This window comes from Pseudopipra pipra, chromosome W (assembly GCF_036250125.1).
Source record: "Pseudopipra pipra isolate bDixPip1 chromosome W, bDixPip1.hap1, whole genome shotgun sequence".
NCBI classification, from domain to species: Eukaryota; Metazoa; Chordata; class Aves; order Passeriformes; family Pipridae; genus Pseudopipra; species Pseudopipra pipra.
The window spans coordinates 33,943,307-33,968,662 of record NC_087580.1 but is presented as its reverse complement, the minus strand read 5'-3'; the positions used below and the strand labels follow the sequence as shown (position 1 = coordinate 33,968,662).

The window sequence follows — 25,356 nt, the reverse complement described above, 5'->3', positions numbered from 1 at the left end:
AGGGAAGAATTCAATAGAATAAAGAAGTCTATAAGTGTTCTGTCCAAGATCAAGGTGAGATTCTCTCTCTTCTAACATTTCACTGACCTAGGAAGCAAGAATTTGGCACAGAATTAATACCAGAGAAAAATGAGACCAGTGAAAGATCCTGAGCTCAGGAGAACCTGACTGTGCTGGGGAATCAGAGCTTTCCCCCTGGGAAATGAACTGCTCTGAAAGAGTGGGAAGAAACCAGGAACAAAGGCTGAGTTCAAATGCTTCAGAGTAAACAACTCCTTCCTCACCAAAAGGTCTGAGCTACCCTTAACTCATCTCTAGACATCCATGGAAATAAAAGAGCCTGACCTTGAATCCAAGGGAAACAAAGAGAAATTCCATGGCTTTAGCTGGAGCAAGGTTGGGAGCCTTGACATCACGTGATCCCCGTGACATCACAGTTCCCATGTGACATCACACCTCCCATATGACATCACAACCATCACATGACATCACATCTCCCCTATGACATCACACCTCCCCTGTGACACCAGAGCTGACATCTGATCCATCATATGACATCACATCTCTCCTGTGATATCATATCATTCCTGTGACATCCCATCCTCCCCGTGACATCATATCTCCCCTATGATGTCACCTCCTCCCCTGTGACATCACATCCTTCCTGTGACATCATATCTCTCCTGTAATATCATATCAACCCTGCCCTGTGATATCACATCCTCCCTGTGACATCACAGCTCCCCTGTGACATCACATCATCTCAGTGACATCACATCCTTCCTGTGACATCACATCTCCCCTATGACATCACATCCTTCCTGTGACATCACAGCTCCCCTGTGGCATCACATCTCCCATATGACATCACATCCATCATATAACATCACACCTCTCCTGTGATCTCTTATCATCCCTGTGACGTCAAGTCCTCCCCGTGACATCACAGTTCCCTCTGACATCACCCCTCCACTGTGACATCACATCTGCCCTATGGTGTCACATCCATCATATGATATCACACCTCTCCCGTGATATCATATAATCCCTGTGTCGTCCTGTCCTCCTGTGACATCACATTGTCCCTGTGGCATCACATCTCCCCTATGACATCACACCTCCCTGTGGGAAACGACTGGATGGCAGGCCTTGAATTTGAGCAGTTGCAGCTCTGAAGTTGCAGAGGAATGTAAACAACTCTAAGGAAATATTTACTGCAATGCCAGACAGAACAAACGTAATGCAGCTGAGACCAAAGGTCACCAATCCAAATGTGTGTAGTGTCACCAATGAAAGTATGCACAGTGTCTTCTGTGTTACCAATGAAAGTATCTACAGTGTTTTATGTTTGAGACTTTTAACCAATTATGTTGTAGCACAATAGTATACAAAGAGTATAAAAGAAACATTTGAGAGCAATAAAGTAGCCGTGTGCCTTTCCCTGCTATCTGAGTGCATTCTTGGCTGTCGTCCATTGGTGAACCCTGATGCGATTTATTGTGCAGAAGATTTACTGCAAGGAGAATTCCTTGGATAAGACTGCAGACCTTAGAGTGGTGATAGAGAAGATTTATTGCAGAAGATTTGCCACAGACCATAGAGCGGTAGGGAGGGGATTTATTGCCGTGGATCTGAGAGCAGTGACTGTGGACCTCAGAGCAGTGACGATGGAACCCCAATGGAGCATTTGTCAGCGGACCTTAGAGCTGAAAAGTAAGTCAAGACTTACAGACACCTGGAAAGAAGGTGAGCCATTGGGGAATAAATAATGGAAGCACAGATATCCGTGGAGGAGGAATCTGCTGGCATAGTGCTAACAGAGATACTAGAGAAGCACGGTGTGAGATATCAGAAATGTGTGCTCTGCACCTTATATAGTTGGTGTAAAAGAAATGGGGTAGGATGCTCAGCCAGCATTTGGTACAGACATTTGGGACTCTGCAGGGGGAGTGCTTTTTAATGCAGCCACTGAGTCTCTTAAGCAGGCTGCCAGCATCCTGAAACTGTGGCGAACCGTCTTTAAAACTTTAAAAGATCATGCTTCTAAAAAATCACCACACTTCAAGTCAGAAAATAAAGAAAAACCCAGCAAATCACCCTCAGAGACAGTAAAAAGAGAAAGGCCACCCCTCCTCGCCGCTGATAGGAGACTTTTCGGCCATGCAGTCGCCCTGCTGGAAGGGGTAGCACATCGCTGCCCAGCGTGCACTGCACCGATCGAACAGTGCGAGTTCCAATCGTGGCCGCTGCCACCCCGCGCGGAGCTGTGGTGCAGACGAACACCAGAGAGCCACTCCGGCTGCTGGAGAATCCTAAGGGCGCGGCGGAGCAGAGCTGGCAGCGCCGCACGGGTAGGGCCGGAGTGCCCGGGAGCCGGCGAGAGGACAGCCCGGCAGCAGCAATGCAAGAAAAAACCAGGAACGGAGCAGCCCCAGAGGGAAACAAGAACAGAGCAACCCCGGAAAAGTGCCACTTCTCGTTGACAGGAGAGGCAGGCTAGAGAACTGCCTTCCCATATCTCTGTTAACTCTTCTGTTAATTGCGTTGTGTGTCCAATGTCGCCGTGAGCTCACAGTGTTGCTGACGGTACCGTGCTGGCGTGTGTGTGTGTTGGGGGCTGTGTGTGTGTGGAGAAGCGACCATAAGTTTGTTAGTCACTGTTGAACCCCAGAGATGAGAGTCCGGGAGACTCTCCTCCCGTTAGAGCGTCTCAGGTGAACACAAGAGCATAGAAATTCACTTTAGGGTTATTCCAACTGCTGCCTGAGCCCGGCGTGCCGGGGGAAGGCAGCGCCGGCAGCCAGGGCAGGAGGCGGCGGAGCGGCAGAGGGACCCCAGCGACAGAGGCGGCGGCGGAGCGGGCGGCAGCGCCGGGAGCTGCTTCTGCAGAGCCGGCCAGACTTGTGCCCGGGTCCCCAGGAGTTCCACGGCGTGCGGGGCGGCCCGGGGAACAGCAGAGCGACGGCGAGCTCGGCGGGGACTGCGGCAGCAAGAAAAGAAACGAAAAGTAGCTCCAGCCTTTTCTCTCTTCCTCCCCGCCCCGCGGGGAAGGGGGACAGGGGGGAGAGTGAGTAAGAAGGGCAGGAGAGGCTGCAGTCAGAAAGAGAAACAAAAGAGTCTTCTTTCCCTTTTCTGTTACTCTTGGGGAATAAGTATTTAAAACAAACAAGTACACACCTTTCCATAGTTCTTGTTTCCATCTTTAACTCCTGCCGTTTCGAAATTAGGGAGAGACCGGGGATTTGCCCCGCAGAAACCAAGCATGTAAGTGGTTGAGAAAAGAAAGCAAAATCTCTCTCTTTAGTCCTTCTAATCACTTGGAGATAACTTAAAACCAAAGAATTGCGTTTAACTGCAAGCTAGTATGCAGACAGTTTTAGGGAGTTTTTCCGGGAAATGAGGCTTTGTACAAAAGTTTTAGTGAAACGCCTTCTTGATGTATTGTACCCCTATAAAAACCTTCTGCCAAAACTTTGTATTCAGAAAAAAAAAACCAAACAAACAGGGTTTTGACAAAAAGGATAAAAAGCCCTATTGCAAAACTTGGCCTTTGCCTTAGCAGAGAAAGAGATCAGGTGTTAGTAGCTCACACAATAGAGATAGTTTGTTGCCTAGGAACCGAGTGGGAGGCTTAAACCTCCTCTGGCCGAACTCAAAAGTTTAAATTACCAGTGTCTCGGGGCTGGGGGTGGGGTGTAGAACCCCCCTGCTTTCTAAAAACTACAACTTTGCAAATAAGATCAATGGAAAGCCAGCAGGCTGAGGATTTCCTTAACTCTTAGATAAAACATCTTTCTATCTCCCTGTTATAAACTGAGAAGTGACCGTGACAGTGGAGTGACCCTGTCAGGTTCTGTGTGTACTTTGCTCAGGGTTTCTCTAGACCCTCAGTCTGCAGGAGTGGGGGAACTGTCTTCTTGAAGCACCCCCACAGCTGGTGCTGTGAATACAAGTGGTTAAAGCCAGAGGCCTTCCCCTGGGTTGGCATTATGCTGATCACATCTTTAGAATTGTGTTTAAAAAGTTTACTCAGCTGATTTTTACATGATCTTACAACTAGTTATTTGCTCTCCTTTGTGCTGCTTATGCTGTGAATTTTGTTCTCTTACCAGAATTTCATAGACAAAAAAACCCTAAGAATACAAACAGATAATATGGACCACATCTAAAGAACCAGCTGCAAGCTGGAATCTGGCCTTCTCCATCCTTGATTAGAATTTTGGAAAAAGAGAGAAAACAAAACTAAATCTTTAATTTGATCCCAAGTGCAAAAAATGTATAGTCTGTATTGAAAAGACCTGAGATGCACCTGATGTTGTAATTAATATGACTAGCAATACCTTTAATATGCCTTCAAGTGATCCTTATTCGTTTAGTTATATCACAAATCAAAAAGTATTCACTCTCAATCTATCATTAGTAATTCTCATGAATAAGAGGAGCCAATCTGTGGCTCTGGTGAGCCAAGCCCGAGACTGAGAAGATGATGCAGAACACAGTAAATGAGAGAAACTCTTCTAATTGCTTTTGTCATCTTTGTATTAATCAGAACAATAACTACAGCCATGCATTAGCCATTCAATGCAGGCCATGCATCTTGAAGAACAAAATGCATTGGTTTTTTCTTTCTTATATAGCAGACCTCTTGCCCTAATAGATCCCTGAATCTACTATTCCAGAGTTAAGAAAGTCTCTGTCACCAACAATGTGTTTTGACTTATTCTTTTTGTATGTGGTGTTGTATTGCTGGTGGGCGAGGATCAGAGTTAGAGTCAAAACTTGCATTTTTCTCCAGTATAGAGGGTTATAATATAATTGAATTTGTATTATGAATTAGCTAAAATTTGAAAAACAAACTCAAAATTCTGTATCATATCCAGACTGGAAAGGCTTTGAAAGGGTGGATTGCTTGTATAGTTTGAATAGTGCTGTCAGATTGCCAGACAATACCATAGTTATTGATATTATGTTTTATTGTCTTTCATGAAGATGGGTGTTGTTTATATATGTTTTGTCACAGTGGTTTTATAGCAAGTGGCAAGGATTGTTTTGAATCTCTCTCTCTCCTCTCTAACTACTGCAACATATGAAGGAAACCTCTCAGTTTACGAGTCCACACAAGATTATAAATAACAGTGCATGGGGTGCTGGGCCTCATGGAAGAAGGGCCCTGTGCTGAAATGCAAAGAAAGTGTCCAGTCCCCCCATAGGCCCCAGCTCGCATCATGCCTGCAATCTTTTAATAGACTGCTAACTTCATAGCATGATGGTTGGTTTAAGCAGCTCTCCTGCGACATCACAGCTCCCCTGTGACATCACATCTTTCCTGTGTCATCATATCTCCCTCATGACGTCACAATCATCATATGACATCACATCTCTCCTGTGATCTCATATCATCCCTGTAACATCCCGTGCTCGACTGTGACATCACAGCTGCCCTGTGACTTCACATCTCCCCTATGGTGACACATCCATCATATGACATCATACCATTTCTGTGACATCACACTTCCCATGTGACATCACAGCTCCCCTGTGACATCACATCTTTCTTGTGACGTCAAGGATTCTCTATGACATCACATCCATCATATGACATCACATCATATCATCCCTGTGAAATCACATCCTCCCCATGACATCACAGCTCTCCTGCGACATCACAGCTCCCCTGTGACATCACATCTTTCCTGTGTCATCACATCTCCCTCATGACGTCACAGTCATCACATGACATCACATCTCTCCTGTGATATCACATCCTCCCCTGTGACATCACAGCTCTCATGTGACATCACATCTCCCCATGACATCACATCTTCCCCGTGACATCACAGCTCCCCTCTGACATCACACCTCCATTGTGACATCACATCTCCCCTATGATGTCACAATCATCATATGACATCGCACCTCTCCTTTGATATCGTATCCTCCCTGTGACATCACATCCTTCCTGTGACATCAAATCCTCCCTGTGACATCACATCCATCATATGACATCACATCCTTTCTGTGACATCACATCTCTATGACTTCACATCCATCATATGACATCACACCGTCCCTGTGACATCACACCTCCCCATGATATCACAGCTCCCCTGTAACATCACATCCAGTCACATCCAGACCCATCCCAAGGTTGGGGGGGTGTGTGAGACAGGCAGAACCACAAATTCCTGCACAGCCCAGAGCAGTCAGTGTGGGGCTGTGCTTGCTGCTGCAGAGACCCCCAGGGAACAAACCCAGCGCGTAGTTTTGGGGGGGGGGGAGGTGTCCCTAAGGAGGACACTTGCCTTATTATTGCTTATTGTTTGTAATATCTTATAGATCTATCATACAACACCTGAGGATGGATTCTATAGAATATGTGCCATAGATATTTGGGTTGGGTCTGGCTGAGCTGCAGTTCAGTTCCCCACAGCAGCCCTCCCAGGGCTGGGCTTGGCATTGGCAGCTGGAAGGGGGTTGAGAACACCCCAGTGTTTTGGCCACTGCTGAGCACAGCACCAACACTGGGACATTCCTTCCTTAGCTGAAGGCAAGAGCCTGGCAGGGGACCCAAGTAGGCCAGTTGAGCCCAACTGACCCAAGGGACATTGCAGACCATGGGAGGTCAGCTCAGCTCTAAAAGCTGAGGCAGGGAGCAGGAGGGGGGCATTCATTGTCTGATGGCTGCCTGCTGAGGAACCGTCCCGCGGACCCAAGCCCTGCTCCTCGGGAGTGGCCGACCATGGCTGCTCATGGGAAGTAGAGAGCTAACCCTGCTTTCGCTTTAAATAAACTGCCTTATCTCAACCCACCAGTTGTTTTTTTTCCCACCTTACTCTCTCCCCTGTCCTGTTGGGAAGGGGAGTGATAGAGCGGCTGGGAGGGCACCTGGTGTCCAGCCAAGGTCAACCCACCACACACCTGAACACTTCCAGAGACTGCACCACCTCCCTGGGCTACTTGTTCCAATGCCTGAACACTCTCTCAGTGGAAAAAGGGTTCTTTAATATTTAGTATGAACCTTGCTCAACACAATTAAAGGCCATTCCCTCACAACCTTTCACTGTAGCCTTGGCAGAAGAGACCAATCCCCACCCCACTAAAACCTCCTTTCAGGTCATTACAGAGAGCAATGAGGTCCCTCCTGAGCCTCCCCTTCTCCAGACTCAACAAGCCCAGTTCCCTCAGCCGTCCCTCAGCAGACATGTTTTCCAGAGCCTTCCCCAGCTCCGTTCCCTTCTCTGGACACGCTCCAGCCCCTCAAGGGCCTTTTGGCACTGAGGGGCCAGAACTGGACACAGCACTCCAGCTGGGGCCTCCCCAGTGCCCAGCACAGAGGGGCAATCAGTTCTCTGCTCCTGCTGGCCACACTCTTCTCCACAAAGGCCATGATGCCCTTGGCCTTCTTGCCCCCCTGGGCACACTCTGCCTCATATCCAGCCGCTGTCAAGCAGCACCCCCAAGTCCCTTCCTGCTGAGCAGCTCTCCAGCCCCTCTGCCCCCAGCCTGGAGCGTTCCAGGGGGTTGTTGGGACCCAAGGGCAGGCCCTGACACTTGGCCTTATTGATCCAGCCTGTCCAGATCCCTCTGCAGAGCCTTCCTGCCCTCCAGCACATCCACACTCACACCCAACATGGTGTTGTCCACGACTTTCCTGAGGGGGCTCTCGATCCCCTGGCCCAGATCATCCCCAACGATGTTAAACAGGAGCAGCCCCAACCCTGAGCCCTTGGGAACCCCACTAGTGACCAGCCCCACCTGGATTTCCTTCCATTCCCCACCACTCCCTGGGCCATCAGACACTTTGTCACCCAGCAAACAGTTCCCTGGGCAAGCCATGAGCAGCCAGTTTGTGCAGGAGATGCTGGGGGAGATGGTGCCAAAGGCCTTCTGGAATTCCACAGAGACACATCCCAGCCTTTCCCTCAGCTGCTGAGCGGGTCCTTTGTCAGAGAAGGAGATGAGGTTGGTCAGGCAGGACCTGCCTTTCCCAACCCCACGCTGGCTGGGCCTGATCCCCTGGTTGTCCTGCCCCTGCCATGGGATGGCACTGAGGAGGATCTGCTGCATGGACTTCCCTGGTCCTGAGGTCAATGGGACAGGCCAGGAGTTGCCCAGATGCTCCTTTTGGCCCCTCCTGTGCATGGGCATCCCATTTGCTTGTTGCCAGTCAACTGGGACTTGTGCAGTTGTGCAGCACTGCTGGGGAATGAGTGAGAGTGGCTTGGCCAGTTCTTTCTCCAGCTCCCTCAGGACTCTTGGCTGCATCCCATGTGGGCCCAGGCACTTGGGGGGATCTCACTGGCAGAGCAGGTCACTGAGCATTTCCTCCTGCATTGTGGGGGCTTCACTCAGCTCCCCATCAGCAGCTTCCAGCCAAAGCCTGCCTGCCAGGTGTCCAAGGGGTCAGTTCTGCTGCCCCCTCCTTCCTTCCCCACAATGGAAAACTCCCTCATTTTGGGTCCATGTGCCCCAGACAGCTCCGACCACCACCTCACCCACCAGTCCCTGAATAATGGGATGCTTTGGGTTGGCAGGGGCCTTAAAGAGCATCTCAGCACCCTCAGAGTCAAGAATTCCTTCCTACTATCTCTTCCAACCCTTCCCTCTATCCGTGTGAAGCCACTGCCCCTTGTCCTGTCACTCCAGGCCCTTGTCCAAAGTCTCTTTCCATCTTTCTGGTTGGCTCCCTTCAGGCACTGGAAGGCCACAATCAGGTCAGCACAAAGCCTTCTCTTCTCCAGCCTGAACAATGCCAGTTTTCTCAGCCCTGAGATATTTCTGAACCTCCCAGAATCCAGGGGCCATTGGGACCCTGCAGAACCTCCTGCATTCAAGTGCTCCTTGTGAAACTGCAGGCTCTCCTGGAACCCAAGGATTCCTGGAACACTGCAGAGCTCATGGAACCAAGGGGCCACTGTCCCACTGCAGCTCCTTCTGAAGCACAAGGGACCCTGGGACAGTGAGAAATCTCCGAGAATCCAAAGGGCATTTTGGGACTGCAGGGCCTCATGGAACTAAAGGAACCTTTAAAGACTGGGGAAGCTCATGGAATCCAGGGGCCATTGGGACATGTGGGGCCTCCTGGAAGCAAAGGAACCCTGAGATTTTTTGTGGGAAAAAGTTAAGGCAGCAGCAGCTGCATTCAGTTAATCAGGATCCAAAAGGAGTGTTTTGGCCTTGACTGGTGTTTTCCATCCAGAGAGTGCTGTTTGCCAAAGTGGAAACCTCTGCATGGCAGCCTGTGTTTTTCTCCGGTGGCTGAACACAGCCAGCACATGAGGGGAAGGGAATGTGTGGGATCAGGGCACTGCTTTGGGGCCATGCTGGGAATTCTGATGGACTAAAAGACAAAGCCCAGGTGCTGTTTCCAAAGGAACCCCAATGAAAGGGGGACGCCGGAAAGATGGGAGGACAAGTCCCAAAATGGAACTCTGTGTGTGCAGCCTCATTTTCTCCTTCAGTGACCACAGGAGAGGGGGCAAAAAGTATTGGTTGGGACCCCTAAACTGTTTTGGGGGAAAATTGGAGATTGAGGGGACAATGGGAAAGTGGGAGGAACAGGGAAAAGGGTGGAAAAGGGTGGGTGGTCAGGCAGGTCCGATGGTCCCATGGGGGTCTTTGGACACCGGGGGATTGTGAAAGAGGGGTGGCCCCCCTGAGATCCCAACTTCCTGTGGGGTGCTGGGGGCTGCTGGATCCAATCTCAGCCTTGGATTATGCAAACAGTTTCAGTTTAGAGGAATTACAGAGGTGTGACTAAACCACTTTTGTCCCCAAAGTTTTAATGATGGCAAATTAGATCTATTGATAAAAAGGAATTTATTTAGGGTTCCAAATGATCAGACAAAAGATCTTCATCACAATTATTTACTGCATAATAGAAACATTAAAACTACCACGAGTACAGGATAAGATAGGACAGTGCTCTACACTAAAGCAATTGTTGAAGCAATTCTACTCAAGCTGGCACAAAAGCAATAATTCTCAATTAGAAATGGATGGAACTCCCCCAGACCAACGCTCATGGGGAGATCTCTGCTCTCAGACTCCAGGAGTGACCCTGGGGGGTCCCCAGCCAAGGCAGGAATCTCCACACATCCCCAAGAAGGGTTCTGTTGGAAGAACGTGCCTCTGTGAAAGGGGACTGGCCCTTTCTGGTCAGAAGGGATGGACTAACAGTCACTGGACTCCAGGGGTTGCCTCACCATCAGGGGCTTCATTTAAGGTGGAAGCAGTGGCCGAAGCTCTTCTGCAGTCGGGGAACTCACAGGGCTTCCCTTACCGGTGGGTCCGTTGGTGTGAGGTCAAGGCAGAGCTCTGGGTGAAGCTCTTCCCACACTCCCCACACTTGTAGGGCCTCTCTCCAGTGTGGATGCGCCGGTGGGTGACGAGGTGGGAGTTCTGCTTGAAGCCCTTCCCACAGTCGGTGCAGCGGAAGGGCCTCTCATCCGTGTGCGTCCGCTGGTGCAGGAGGAGACTGGAGCTGGTCTGAAACCTCTTCCCACATTCCATACACTTGTAGGGCCGTTCTCCAGTGTGGATGTGCTGGTGGGTGAGGAGGGTGAACCTGTCCCTGAAGCTCTTCCCACATTCCCCACACGTGTAACGACGTTCCCCAGTGTGGATGCGCTGGTGGATGAGGAGAGTGGACCTGGCACTGAAGCTCTTCCCACATTCCCTACACATGTAGGGGCGTTCCCCAGTGTGGATGTGCTGGTGGGTGAGCAGGTTGAAGCTGTCTCTGAAGCTCTTCCCACATTCCAAGCACTTGAAGGGCTTCTCCCTGCTGGGAGGCTGCTCAGGGACCACTGGCTCAGAGCTCCCCCTCAAGCTCTGGACGCCTTCCCGGCACAGGCTGGCTCTTTCCTCCTCAGAGCACCCTGGGATGGCTTTGGAGCCCCTCCTGCGGGGGGATCTCCGGCCCTTTTCCTCCCCGCTGCCTTCCTGCGCCGGGGAGCCCTTCAAAACGGCCTCTCCCACCAGGGTCTCACGGGGGGATTTGTCCTCCGGGCTCTCCGTCCTCAGCTCAGGGCCTGGGGCAGGAAGCAAGAAGGACAGGGAGGGGATTTGCCTCCGGCCCACAGGGAAGGCCAAGGACATCCCCCCAACTCCGGCCCCGGCAGGACGGCGGCGCCAGCGGGGTTGTCCTGCAGCCGGGGCCATGCTCGGCTGACAGAGCCAGCACAACACCCGCCCAAAGGGACACTGACTGCCTCCTCACCTGCCTGGGGGGCCCAAGGCATCTTCCTCTTCCTCGCAGCCTCCTCCTCCATCCACCCAAGCTTTGGGAAGGACAAATCCTGATGGGGGGAAAACAAGGGCTGAGCGCGTTGGCTTGGGGGTTCCTCCTGCCCAAGTCCATCTCTAGAACTCACCAGGCATCATAAAAACCTCCAAAACACCAAGATTCAGCCCAGAAAAACACAAACCACTCGGATTCAGGCAAAAAATCTCTCAGAAATACCAAGATAAAGCCCCTCCCCCGCGAACTGCAAAAAGTTGAGATTCAGGAAAAAATACTCCAAAATATGAAAATTCTGCCTTAAAAAGCGCTCCCACGACTTCCCCCATTGTGGTCTGCCCCCTCTGGGATTCAGAGGGTCTCCCCTGTCTGGGATGCTGGGGGTCCCACTTTGGGATGCTGGGAGTGTTGGGGGTCCCAAGGCTCCCTTTTCCTCTGACTCTTGCCTTCGGAGTGCCGCGTTCCCAGACATTCCCCCTCTCCAGTTTCTCCAGTTTGTTGTCCCGGGGATCCCAGGGGTCCCCACTGTCCAGGTTTCCCCTTCTCTGCCCGCCCCGCCCTGGTTCTGGACTTTGCTGTCCAAAGGATACCAGGGGTCCCCACTGTCTTACAGTGCTGCTCTGAACCAGCAGAGCACTTGGAGAACAGATGGTGGTAAAGTGTGGTCAGTGCAAACTGTTTTAGGGCTCTTTGGCCCAAAGAAATGTCTGTGCCCTGAGAATACAGCTGGCAAGTGGGAGGCTGCTCCAGGTGTGTTGAAGAGGCCTCATGCTGTGCTCGGCCCCACCACTGCCTGGTACCAACACCCCCGGCTGCCCCTGGCCCTGGGCAGCTCTGCTGCCACAGGCTGTGCCCTCACCGTGGCCCTGCAATGGCCCTGCCTGTCCCTCACCCGTGGCCCTGCCCGTGGCCCTGTCCCTTGGCTCTCTCTCTGCCAGCTCAGTGTGGGGCACACGGGCTGGGGGTCCCTCCCAAGCCCCTGGGCAGCCGGCGTTGGCTGGGGGGATGTGAGGGCTGGGCCTGCTCAGCACAGCCCCGACCTCGTGCCCAGCGCCTCTTTCCTGCCCCACAGAAGAGCTTCCCGGCCCCCCAGGGCTCCCCTGCTGCTGCCTCTGCTCCTGGCCCTGCCTTTGCTGCTCCCTTGGCTGGGGCAGCGGCTGCAGGGGGGGGATGGCAGCAGCTTCAGCTCCACGGCACTTCCTGGGGGGAGCTCAGCCCGGGGGGGACGGGCAGGGACCTGATGGGGATGGACAGGGGCCCAGCAGGGACAGACAGGGCCTGCAGGGGAAGGCACAGGGACAACCTGGACCCCCACACTGCCACGGCTCTCTCTGCTCCTCCTTGCAGGCTCCGTGGCCAGGCACAGTTTGTGTTCCTGGGTGCCCACCATCTCAGCACTTGGAGACGCTCAAATCAGCACCCGCAGCTCTGCAGCAAAGCCCCAGCTCACCTGGCACACAGGGAATGGACACAGCACCTGCTCGGGGATGGGCACCTTCGCCTGTTCCCCACCACGGGGCTCTCCTTCCTCAGCAGCAGCTCTGCCTTGCACTTATTCTCAGCCTCAGCTCAGGGACAGCTCTGGCCTCACCTCCGCGCCACTTCTCAGCCTCACCTCAGGGCCTGGGCTCAAGGACAGGAACCTGCAGGGAGGGGACATCAGGTGCAAGCTGAGGGCTGCCTGCTTGCACTGGCCTCTGGGCTTCTTTCTCCTTCTACAACCAGCCCAGAACTCAGCCTGCTTTGCTAACACCACACATTTACAGACTAACCTTGGAGATAGATATGGACAGACATCTCTATCACCCTGGGGATAGAGCCTCAAGCATGTGCTGCCATAGGAATGGCAATCACAGAATCACAGAATCAGCTGGGTTGGAAAAGACCTCCGAGATCATCAAGTCCAACCCTGGATCCAACCCTGCAGTGCTTCCCAGACCCTGGCACTGAGGCCACATCCACTCTCACCTTCAACACCTCCAGGGACGCTGACTCCACCCCCTCCCTGCCCAGCCCATTCCAAGGCCTGATGACTCTCTCAGCAAAAAATTCCTTCCTAATATCCAACCTAAACCTCCCCTGGCACAGCTCAAGACCCAGCCCTCTTGTCCTACTGCTGCTTCCTGGCAGAACAGCCCCACCCCCACCTGGCTCCAACCTCCTGGCAGGGACTTGCAGACAGTTAGGAGATCTCCCCTGAGCCTCCTCTTCTCCAGCCTCAACACCCCCAGCTCCCTCAGCCTCTCCTCACACCACTTGTGCTCCACTCCCTTCCCCAGCCTCGCTGCTCTTCTCTGCACCTGCTCCAGCCCCTCCAGGGCCTTCCTCAACTCAGGGGCCCAGAGCTGGACACAGCACTCCAGGGGTGGCCTCACCAGTGCTCAGTCCAGCCCAACAATCACTTCCCTGCTCCTGCTGACACACTTTTCCTCAGCCAGGTCCCTCTGCAGAGCCCTTCTGCCTTCCAGCACATCAACACACCCCCAGCTTGGTGTCACCTGCACATTTGCTGATGAAATGCCTGGTTCTGCAGCAGCTGCAGATGCTCAAGGGGCAGCAGGACCAAGTCAGGGGCCTGGGGGGCTTTGGGGTCCGGGAGGGTCCTGGGGGAGCTGGGGAGGGGCTTTGGGGATTGGGGGTACAGACCAGGACAGACCAGTACAGACCAGGACAGAGCAGTACCTCCTCACTGCTCCCCAGATCTCTCCTGGAGCTGGGCCACGTTGTCGTGAGACACCTGAGGCCCCCCCAGTGCCCTCCCAGTACAGCCCAGTGCCCCCAGTACAGCCCACTGTGTTCCTGTTCCAGGGTGCTGGGTGATCCCTCTTTGGGGGTGTTAGGAGGGATTTGGGGGGGGGGGCTGGGGGAGATTTGAAGGGCTCTGGGGGGGTGTTTGAGTGGGGATTTGGGGATTTTGGGTGTATTAAAGGAGGTCTTGGGGGCATTGGGGGGTCAAAGGGATCTGTGGGGGAAGGGGATTAAAGGGAAAAAGGGGGTTAGAGGACATTTGGGAAGGGTTAATAGCACCTGGTGGGGGAGAGGAGGGGCTGCAATATGAGCAGGTGAATCCTGAGATCCACCTTGGTGAACCCAAGGCTCTCTTGGTGTCCCTAATTTCCCCCTTGACACCCGAAGACCCCCCTGGTGTCTGCAGCATCTCCAGGGCCTCTCCATGGCCATTATTCCCCCCTTGACACCCCCAATTCCACTCTCCCCAAACCCCTCCCCACTGTCCCCATTGTCCCCAAACCCCATCCCTGATGTCCCCAACCCTCCATCTCACTCCAGGAGCCCCCCCTGGACCCTCTGAGCACAAAATGCCCCCCCCCCCCCTCACAGAAAAGCCAAGGGCATCTGGGGACACGCTGGGGACAGTTGGGGGGCTTTGGGGGGCACTGGGTGTTTACTGGGGGATACTGGGACACACTGGGGGGAACCAGGGGGCACTGGGAGGGACTGGGGGTTACTGAGGGATTCTGGGAGGGCACTGGGAGGGACTGGGGGGAACTGGGGCACACTGGGGGTCACTGGCAGAGAACTGGGGAGTTACTGGGGGATACCAGGACACACGGGGGGACACTGGGAGGTTACCGGGCCATACTGGGGGTTACTGGGTGCTCCCTGGGACACACTGGGTGGTCACTGGGGGGTTACTGGGCTATACTGAGGGTCACTGGGAGGTTATTTGGATATTCTGGGGGCACTGGGATCCCCTTACCCACATGTAGTATATCTCCCCCCTCCGATTCTTGGGGAGCATCCCTAGGACTTCTCCCCTGGGGTCTTGGGGACCCCCCAAACCCACTGCTGGGCTTTAGGGGACTCCACAAAATCCCCTCAAAACCCCTGAAATCCCCTCAGAAATCCACCCCTCTACCCATTGAAACCTCCTCAAGGTCCCCTCAAATCCCCTAAGAGACCTCATCCCCCCCACCCTGGACCCCCTAAACCCTCTCAGTGATCCACAAAACACACCTGGGACCCCCCCAGCCCATTCAGGGACCCCCCAGTCCCTCTAAGGGAGCCTCAAAGCCGTCTGGGACCCCCTAAACACTACCAAAACTGCCTCAAAATCCCCGCAAAGCCTTCCAACCCCTCTCAGAGACCATTCCAGCCCACCTGAGACCACCAAATCTCCTCAGAAACCAAAACCCCCTCGGGGGCCTCCAAACCCTTTTCAGGGACCTTCAACCTCCCCCCCCCGAGTCCCCTCAGGACACCGAACCCCCGCAGGGACCCCTCAAAACTTCCTCGGGAACCCCCGAACCCCCCCCGCTAAACCCTCCCGAGCCCTCCAGCCTTTCCACCCTCACCCGCGCTCCCCGCAGCCCCCGAGGGGATCCCCAGACCCCGCTCTCCCCGCTCTCCCAGCGCTCACCGCCTCCTCCTCCCGTTCCTTCCCACGCGCCCAACATGGCGCTCGCTCCGCGCGCTCCCCGCTCACGAGACCCCGCCGCAGCCAATCAGCGCGCGGCCACGCCCCCCGCCCGCCCCGGGCCCCCTCGGCCTCCTGAGGCCCCGCTGACTCCTGCCGGCATCGCCGCCCCTCTGCTCCTTGTGTGCCACGGGCTGAGCAGGGACAGGGCACCTCCCGTTCCTCTGCCAACCCCCCGCGCCTGCTCGGGGCCCTGCAGGGCCTTGCCCTGCTCCCGAGGGCTGTGGGGGTGCTTAATGGTCAGGGCTTGGGCTTTAGAGCTCAGGGTGGGGATTAGGCAGAAGCTGAGGGGGGTTTGGTGTTCTGCTGGCAGTGTCTGCTTGAGGATTAGGGGAAGAATTTTTGGGCTGGGTCAGGATTAAAGCTTGGCTTTTCACACTAACACTGCAGGTTTGGGAGTGGGCTGGGCACTGGAGTACAAAGAAGAGTCTGAAGTTCTGGGTTTTGGGCTTTGCCTTCAAGGTCAGGTTGAGGCTGGGAGTAGAGCAGTGGATTCCCTTCAATGGGAGGAGCAGCACTTTTAGGTGGTGTTGGGGCTTGAGGGTACAAAGAGGGAAAAGGCCCATCAAGAATGTTTGCACAGGCAGTGCTGCAGCACCAGCAGCCTTAACTGCACTTGTTTTTACCTCATGAAATCTTTGTTGTCCAAGCCCCTCTTTCCTTCCCCAATTGTCTTATCCCTTTTGTCCCAGTTCCTCCTGATCTCCCCAAGTCTTTCATCTGGATGGACTCAGCTCTGTGATGACCGTCAGGACCCCTGAGCATCTGCCTGCCCTCCTTGGCCAGTCAGTTCTTGGGAACAGCCCTGGCAGCACAGCCCCCAAGGGCACACGATGTGCTGTGGGCTGGAGAGGACCCTCCTCAGCCTGGGCAGCAGGGCTGCAGGGGGGGATTCCCTGACCCTCCCCAGATGGGCCCTTCCTGCCCACCAGCTCCTGCTCCAAAGGGCTCCCACACACCCTGGGCCACTTGTCCCACTTGGGCACTTGACCTGCCTCAGGGCATCTCTAGGCAGTGGCCAGCTCTGGGACTGCTCTGGCAAGTCTGGAGAACAGAAGTCTTGATAATTGCTGAAGGCTTCCTGGCCAGCATCGCTAGACCTTTTTTTTTTTTTTACTTTAAACAATTTTTCTTTGATTTGTTTCATTGACAACACCTTCTATATATTCTATTAAGCTGATTCTTTCATTGTCTACATGAATAGTTTTGTGCAGCTACTTATCAAAGTAAATATCCCATCAGTGATTCAATTATGGAAACCTGGCTCAGAGGAAGCTGCTGATTTTTGGGGCACCTTTCATATCTCTAATTTGGCCTCTTTTCTTCTTCCTCTCCCTATTTTTGTCTTGAAAAAGCTCTCCAGGATCTGTGTGCCTGGGAGTATATTCATCCTCTGAACTGTGCCATGGGACAGGGGACAAATGCACCTTCCAGAGAAATCTGCCACTGCTGCTCACAGAAGCCCTCTGAGTGCCCAGGTGAGATGGTGCCCAGGCTGCTTTGCTGGTGTGGAATGAAAGGGCCAGGCCAGAAAGGCAGAGGAGGGTGATGGAGGAGACAGGGCCATTTGCAGGGGATGTGTGCGAGGCTGGGGAGATGAATGTCCCTGGGCCAGTGAAGGCTGTTCCTGGAGTCACCCCAGAAGTGTCAGAGCTCTGACAGGGCTCCAGAGGGCATCCTCAGTGCCCCTCCTCCCTCCACTTTTGGGGGGTCCCACTCCCCTCCCACTCAGTTTGGGGTCCCACCACCCCTTCTGTCCCCTCTGACCCCCCTTTTCCCACTGACCGCCCCCTTCCCACCCCCCACTCACCCGAGAGCTCCTCGCCCGCAGCCGGGGGGGCTCCCAGCACCACCAGTGCCCAGAGAAGTCCCCCCAGAGAAGGGGTTGGGTGGGATCCTGGGTGGGCTCTGAGTATGTTTAGGCAGTCCTGCAGAGCCTGTGTGGAGGTTTAGGGGGCTCCCAGCACCTTTCTAAGTGTGCTGGGTGCTTTATTGAGGGGTTAGTTCCCTCCCAGAGCCCCCCAGAGCGGGCTGACAGGGGGGAACACAGGGGGGTCCCCATTCCCGATCCATCACGGGGCCTGTTCTGCCCCCCCCAAACTCGGCTCCACCCCTTGGGATTCCCCCAAGCCCCTTCCCCACTGCCCCCCAATAACCGGGACTGGGGAGAACTGGGAAGCTTTCCTGGGATCAGGAGTGGCAGCAGGGGAGGGGGGGACACACGACCCCCCCAAAATCCTCACAGGGACAGGAGGGGTCCAGGCTGGGCCCGAGGCCCCGGGGAGGGGCTGCGGCCGCCGCCGGCTCAGGAGCTCTGTGGGGAGAGAAAAGGGGGTGACACCGGGGTGGGGGGTCCCCGGGGGGGCACAGACGCTCTGGGGGGACACACGACCCCCTGGGACCCCCCTCACCTTCTGGCGCAGGTAGAAGCCGAGCCCCAGCGCCAGGGAGACGAAGGCCAAGAGGAAGCCCCCGGCCCCTCCTTGGCAGCAATTGCTCAGGCTGATGGAGCCCGGCAGGGCCGGGGCCGCCGGCGGTGTCCGATCCCGGCAGGAAGCGGGGAGGGCCCCGGGGAGCGGCGGCGGCGGGCGGGGCCCTGGGGGAGCCGCCCCGGGACGGGCCCTGGCGGGGGTCGCCAGAGAGGGGGGGCGAGCTCGGAACGGAATCAGCTCCGGAGAATAAACCAAGGAAAACCAAAGGGCCGCGCCGGGGGAGTCTCCGCCGCCCCGGAGCTAAAAGAGCTGCCCCGCGGGACGGGCGAGGAGGGGCGGCGGTGAAACAGTCGCCCGGGGTGTGGCGAGGGAGGCGGGAATGGGATAAAAGAGAGAGAATAGAGAGAGAAATCGCTTTGTCTCCCCCGCCCCAACACCCTTTTGTATACAGATAAAACCAGGGATCAGCATGTGCTTCTATTCCCCCTTTGCCCCTCAGGGGAACAAAAAACAAAAAAGAAAACCTTGGGAAAGAGGGGGGAAAGCCAACATTGGAAAACTATCTTGTCTGAGATAAGTTGTGCTGCCAAAGGAAACGTTGACTCCAGAGGTGCCCTAGGTGGGGCAGAGCCCCCACCCTGCCCACTCACACACTTCAGCTCCACATTGGGGTTTTCCCCTCCCTGGCACTGCCCAGTCCAGCCCCTCCCTGGTCCCCCCATCTCCCTGCCCCTGCCCCAGCCCAGCAGAGCAGCACACTCAGCTCTGGCCCTGCAGCAGGACATGGAGGCCATGGAGCTCAGGGACAGGCCCTCTGGGTCTGCAATGCTCAGCACATCCTCAGCTCAGGCAGCTCCTGCAGCCCCAGGGCCAGCCCCGCTCCCCAGCACAGCAGCAGAGAATCGGCCCCGGGCTCCTCAGGCCCCATTTGCCATCTCCAGGGGCACTGGCCACCACCAGCACCAGCTGCAGCAGCCTCAGCCCCTCAACCCCCACAGTGGGACCCTGAGGGCAGCACACGGACTCCAGGGAGAAACCAGCAAGGCAAGGACCCTCTGGAGAGTCTGCTCCTTGGCCTTCTTCTTGAGAGCCCTGGAGAAGAAGAGCTGAGGCTTCAGGCTGTGCCCGGAGCAAATGGAGCCCCTTGTGTGGTGGAAAGAGTGCAGTGGAGCCCAGCTCATGCCAGCAGTGCCATGGCCACAGGACTGACCCAGCCCAGCCCAGGGACCAAGGGCCAGAGCACTGAGGCCTCAGCCGAGGCCCAGAAGGGGAGGGGGGCAGGAGAAAAAGAGCAGCTCTCAACAGGCCAAATGCTGCTGCTCCCTGGCACTGCTGCTCTGCTGGGACTCTCTTTCCCTGCCCCTCTGCACACAGGCACTGCCCTGCCAGACTCATCAGAGGTCTCAGAAGATTGAACTCACAAAAACAAGTCACTGAAGGATCCCTGACTTTGTTTCAATGCATTCCTCATTTACACAGATTCTGGGTCAAATTCAAGATGTAGACAGTGAACTAGACATGGGATGAATAATCAATATTCACTGTACACTACTTTATCCCAGGAAAAAAAACACATGAAAACCCTAACCCAGCACCACAAAACCCTGAGCAGGCAGGCTGGAACAAGGTGTTCCATTCTGAATGCTATGGAAGAGAAAACAGGCAGTTTGTGCCTTTAGAAAAGCATCCAGTCATCATTTTCCTCAGGGCATCCCCGAAGAAAAAGATTTCTTAAGAGAGTTGCCAGAGCTTGGCAGCAGGCTGTCCTTCTCAGCTTGGAAAATCTCTGCTAACTTACCTAACAATGGTACAAACCCCCCACCTTAATGTTGTCAAACAGCTGCATCTGCAGGATTCATGTTCCAGCATTACCTAATGCACAATTATCACACCTCTTTTTAAAATTAAAGGGGAGGAAAAAAAAAGCTGGGGGTGAGGGGAAACTCCCCACCCCAGTCATCCATCAAGTGTACATCCTGGCCACTGCTCCCAAGAAATTTAATATATGCTAAGAAGATATAAAAGACATCAAAAGCTTTCAGAAATAAAAGTGCTTCAGAAGCTAGATTTTAATATTGCCAAGTGGTTTTTTGCCAGATTATAAAGTTGGCTGAAATGCCAGGATACTGCATTTTGGAAGCAGCAGCAGCTCACATATTGCCTTGTATTAGTGGCTGAAGTGTGTTGCTGATTCCAAAGCTGGACTATCATCATCTGTGGGGGAGAGTAGATAAATAAATAGATAAAAATTGGCATTCCCTACCAACCCTGCTGCCTTGAAGCACTCTTTCAAGTGTAGCCTCCACAGGAAAAAAAAGTTAAGAGCACTTTATTTTGATTATAGTGCTTTCCCCAGGCAGGAATTTTTATTTCAGTTAGAATCTTTGAACCATTACATTTTCAGTGAGGCATTTTTATATTTACAGTTGACATCTTCATAGAAGAAGGAAACCTTTGAGCAACTGCTCTAAAGCATGAAGGTTGCCTGCAGTAAATACTTAAATTATTTTACACCCAAATGGAGCCTGTTGTTTTTAGCTAAAATTTAATAGACCTTAAATCAATGACCTTTCTTTTACTGAAAGCCTGCACTTTGGAAAACTAACTTTCCCAAGAAACATATTTTGGTGAATAAATGCCAAACAAAGGGCTATTGAAATCTAAACATTTTCTCCATTTATAGCTTGTGAACATTTAGTTCCTAAATTCCCAACTGCTACCTAATGTACAGAACAGTGGTGCCTTGGTTGAATCACATATCATTGATTTCAGTGTCACAGGGATCTCATTGACAGGAATCAATTAGAATCCAAAATCAATCAAATATGTTCGTGCACTATCATTCTTTGAATTTGAATATCTCCAAATTAATTGTAAGCATGTGAAAGAACCTAGAAATAAACTTTGAAAAGGTACAGAAATAAAAATCTGTAAACTTTGAGAAGATAATAGTGCATCTGAGCATGTTTCATGCCTGCTGGGGTAAGTTAATGGTGAATCACACCTTCCCAGCACAGGCTGAGATATATTCTTTTTGGAACATGAAAATACCCAGGGACTGAAGGCAGAGGACACACCAGTCAATGATCCAGCATTATTTTATGAACAGCCTGTTACACGCCCAATATCAAACATGCTGCCAGGATATTACAAAATGCACAAGTGTGTTACACTCTGAAAAACTGCACATTGTAAGTGAGCCACTGCACTTCAGGGAGAAAGAAAGGAGAGAATTCCTGAATCTCTACCAAAAAAAGCATGAATAGATGTGGCAACTTCACCAAAGAGCTGTTCTTGTTGCTGAGGACTCCTCTCTGAACACATTCACCTGTCATTCTGTCGGGGTAATAAATCCTTCCACTCCTTACAGCACACTCAAAAGCACCCTGCTATTTAATTTCAATGGAAAAATGGCCCAAAGTGCCTAAAACATTTCCTTTTGCTCATGTAAAAGTGCTGGCATTTTACTTCCTTCCTGATAAGCCAGTGCCAATGGACCTGATTATTCTTTTCTTATTCAAAGCACATCAGTAGTTCCAAAGCACTCTCCATCTTATCAGGTGTCTGAACAGCACAGTTACTGAAAACAGTTTGTCCTGCTCCTCTCTCCTTCTGCCAGGCTATCAGATAAACCCAACTAACTCTCTGTATTTACACACCATCAAACATAAGCTGTGTCTTCAACACACTGTAGCCTGTTTCTGGCATGTTACAGGTTTGCTGCTTGATATTAGTTGTACCCAAAACAGCAGCAGTGAATTAGCTTAGAACAAAAATATAGTCACTCCATAGCACTGAACACAAAAGGGACACAGGATAGGAAAAAAAAAAGAGAAACCTTTTGTGAAGTAAGAATGATCACTCTCAGCAGTTCACAGGTATTTATCTGGTGCTACTTGAAAAAGAGCATGGAAGCAGTAGGATTCAAATGCATTCAAAACAGACCTGACACAGGCCTCAAGAGTAGAAAAATAATTTCTTGTTTTGTTTATTTTATTCTCCTGTCCTCTAGGAACTGTCTCTGATTTGCAAGGGGTGAGAAAGTGAAAGAAAGGAAAATGGTTACAGCATCTGAAAGCGTTTAAATGCCTTTACAGTTTTGGTCTGTAACAAGACTGATTTTCATGATCCAACCTTCATCTGGCACTAAAAGACCCCCACAAAAACAAACCAAAAAAACACTCTCCCCCAAACAAGCCTCTCAGCAACTCTCCTTTTCATTCAGTGTCTCAGATACAGAATTTTCAGTGCTGACTACTGAGGAATAACACAAGATCAACTCCTTCAGAAGGGCCACGGCTTTGAAGGTTTTGCTTCCTGCCCAGCCCTAGGGAATAGGCACAGCATCTCCCTTCCTTCTTCTCAGGATGACAGGATATCCTCGGGATGAGCCCAGTGTTGGAAGAGTTAAACACTAACCTGGCTGTGCCCTGGGCACTCTCAGCTGGCTAAATGAAAAGTTCTGGAAGGCTGGGAGAAATCCTGAGTTGCAGCTCTTTGATTAAGTACAGCCTTCTTTAGAAGCTGAAGCTCCACCCCCTGAGTGGAGGATCCTTCCCACCACTTCTCCCACTGACAGTCCCCCTAAGTAATAAAATATCAAACATAAAAAGACAGTGGCATTCATCCTCCACAAAGACAGGACCAAATCCTGCAGCCAATTTGATGACAGAAAAAAAATTTAAAAGGAAATAAAGAATACAGAGAAAATTTCTTGATCCTTAGTTACATTTCCAGTATATGGAGAACTACACAAACTGCCAGTAGCAGAGTGCTCAGAGTACATAAAGGAGTGTGATTTCACCATTTTGTTAAATATTGGTTTTACTAGATTTTTGTGTCTTGTATTTCTTTGAAAATATTCACGTGTGAGATTGAAAGAAGTGTTTCTTTCAAAAACAGCTCTAGAAACCAACCCAGAATTAGGGGGAAAGGGGTGAAAGAGCAGCAGTCACACGTACAAGAATGGTCTGAATAAAGCAAGTCACCTCCTGCCCACCCATCCTGGCACCTGCTGGGAAGGAATTTTGGAAATGCTTAGGAACAAGCTAGCACTACATTTTAGATATGACTTTTTCATCTCTACATCTACAGGACTTTAAACTGTTTCTTGTCTCTATGGGGGGTACTTTTGAATTAGATGATCAATGGAGCATAGAGGCGTGAGAAAGAAATCATATTAGGATGTGAAACCAGCCAGAGTATGGTACAATGTAACTTCATGGCACAAGCGAATTGTAAGGTCCATTGTGCTTTTTAGCAAGTCAGCTTGATATCCCCTATTATCAGAGCTGAGTTCTTCCTTGGTTTTGCTACATATTGCAAGATAGATACATCTACCCCTGAAACACAGTGGTAGAGGTCATACATAGGGGTGAGAAAGATGATGATGGGAGGAAGATTCTGTGGGCAGGGGTCGCTGGCCCCTTGCCCTACAGCAGGGCATGCACAGACTGTTGCTATCAGGTGATGAACAGGTGGGGTTTGGCTGCCACTCAGGCATCACCTTATACTGGGTACTGGCCCTACGTGGTGCAATGTAGAGCTGATAAAATGGGGTGTCAGGACTGCTGGGGTGAGCGATCCTCATCCTGCCATGGAGACTGTGTTGTTCCACCGGGACGCCCGCTAAGCACAGGCACCGACCAGCTGCTGCAGATCCTGGCAGCCCTGGTCTGTCTGTGTGGGTAAGCACAGTTTATTGACAGGAAGCAACTGAGAAAGCAAATGTTTTATATCCTTTTTTAATATCCTTGTAATTCCCTTTTTACTAGTTAATACTGTATTAAAAGCCACTCGTAGTATTGTTTTAATATCCTTTAAATGTTCCTTTAATTCCCTTATTACTAGTTAATACTATAATAAAAGTTGTTCATAGTATTGTATGAATGCCAACTGATAAAGCAGTTTTTTTGTATTCTTTTTTAGCTTTTGATTCTCTTTGCTAGTTTTTATTCTTACTGCAATAAAAGATTTCTTGTAGTGTTTGAATGTCTGTTGCACTTGTCTTTATTCCGGGCATGTATTCAAATGAACTAATACATGGGGGCACAGCTCTTTGGGGCAGGAGACGGGCAGCACCCTTGCCAGGACTCGGGGTAGTGGCAGGTCTCCTTGGGCCAGGACTTGCCACAGCTGCTGATTTGGGTGCAGCCCTGGCCAAATGGCTCCCAGCAGCATTGGTGCCCTTGCCCACACCTTCCTTCTTGGTGTCAGCCCCCCTGTTTAGGACGGCCACCAGCCAGCACTTCTCCCAAGGAGGCCGTGCCAGCTTGTGTGGAAGGCCCCGTGCCCTTCCTGCTGCGACTGAGTCGGCGGCCGAGGGGGCTCCTTGTGCTGCCGTGAGCAGGCACAGGAGGGGAGTGTTTGCTCATTTCTTGAGCCGTTCCTACAGTTCAGGTCCAGCCAGACTAGATACTTCAGAGAGCGGATTCCCTCCAAGGTGGGGCAGGTTGGCGGGGCTGGGGGAGGCCCCAGGCCACGTGGCACTGTGTCCCAGGGCCCTTTGTGACACGCTGGGCACGGCCGGTGGGATGGAAGGGGGCAGGGTGTCCAAGGGCCCTTTATGACCCGCGGTGACAGAGGTGCTGCTGGTGACACGGCCACAGTGTCAACAGTGCTCCTCGGAGCAGGCGACGGGACAGGACGGGACAGAGCGGTGCTGTGCGGAGCCCCCGCGCAGCCAACTCGTGCCTTACTGACCCGGAGCGTTTTGGAGGATTTTCTCGCTTTCAGGTGACCTCGAGGCATTTCTACAGGACTTGGAGACCCGGAGTTTCTCCGAGGTGTCTCTAAGCCCTGTGTCAGGTGCCCTCGAGACCCTTTTGCAGGACTTGGAGACCCGGAGCTTCTCCGAGGTGTCTCCAATCCCTGCGGCAGGTGGCCTCAAGGCCATTCTGCAGGACTTAGGGCCCGGAGTTTCTCCGAGGTTCTCTTTCTCTCTTGCAGGTGCCCTGGACACCAGACTGTGGCATGGCAGGGAGACGCTTCAGCCTGCTCAGGCTGTTCCGGAGGAAGAAGGAGGAGGAAAGCCCTGGGGCTGCTCCAGCACAGCAGCCTGAAGAGGTGCAGCAGGTGCAGCCCCCGCAGGAGGGTGAGTGCTGGAGCTGGGCCACAGGGCTGGTGGCTGCAGCCCCCTTGACCTCATCCTGTCCCATCCCCTCTGGACATGCCCAGGGAAAGGGAGGGGGGCAGAGGGGCCGGGGCTGATCTCCTGGCAGCCGTGCTCCATCCACTGGGCATCCCGG

General features: G+C 52.7%; 1 protein-coding gene across 1 annotated transcript in view; it reads right to left on the bottom strand.

Moving 5' to 3' along the window:
* Positions 1-9,900: 9,900 nt before the first annotated feature.
* Positions 9,901-25,356, bottom strand: part of LOC135405281 (zinc finger protein 664-like) — a 57,708-nt gene continuing 42,252 nt past the window's right edge. Inside the window, exon 2 of the mRNA XM_064639948.1 lies at positions 9,901-10,786. Coding sequence (XP_064496018.1) covers positions 10,279-10,786 — 508 coding nt within the window. The 3' untranslated portion in view covers positions 9,901-10,278. The remainder of the gene's footprint in view (positions 10,787-25,356) is intronic.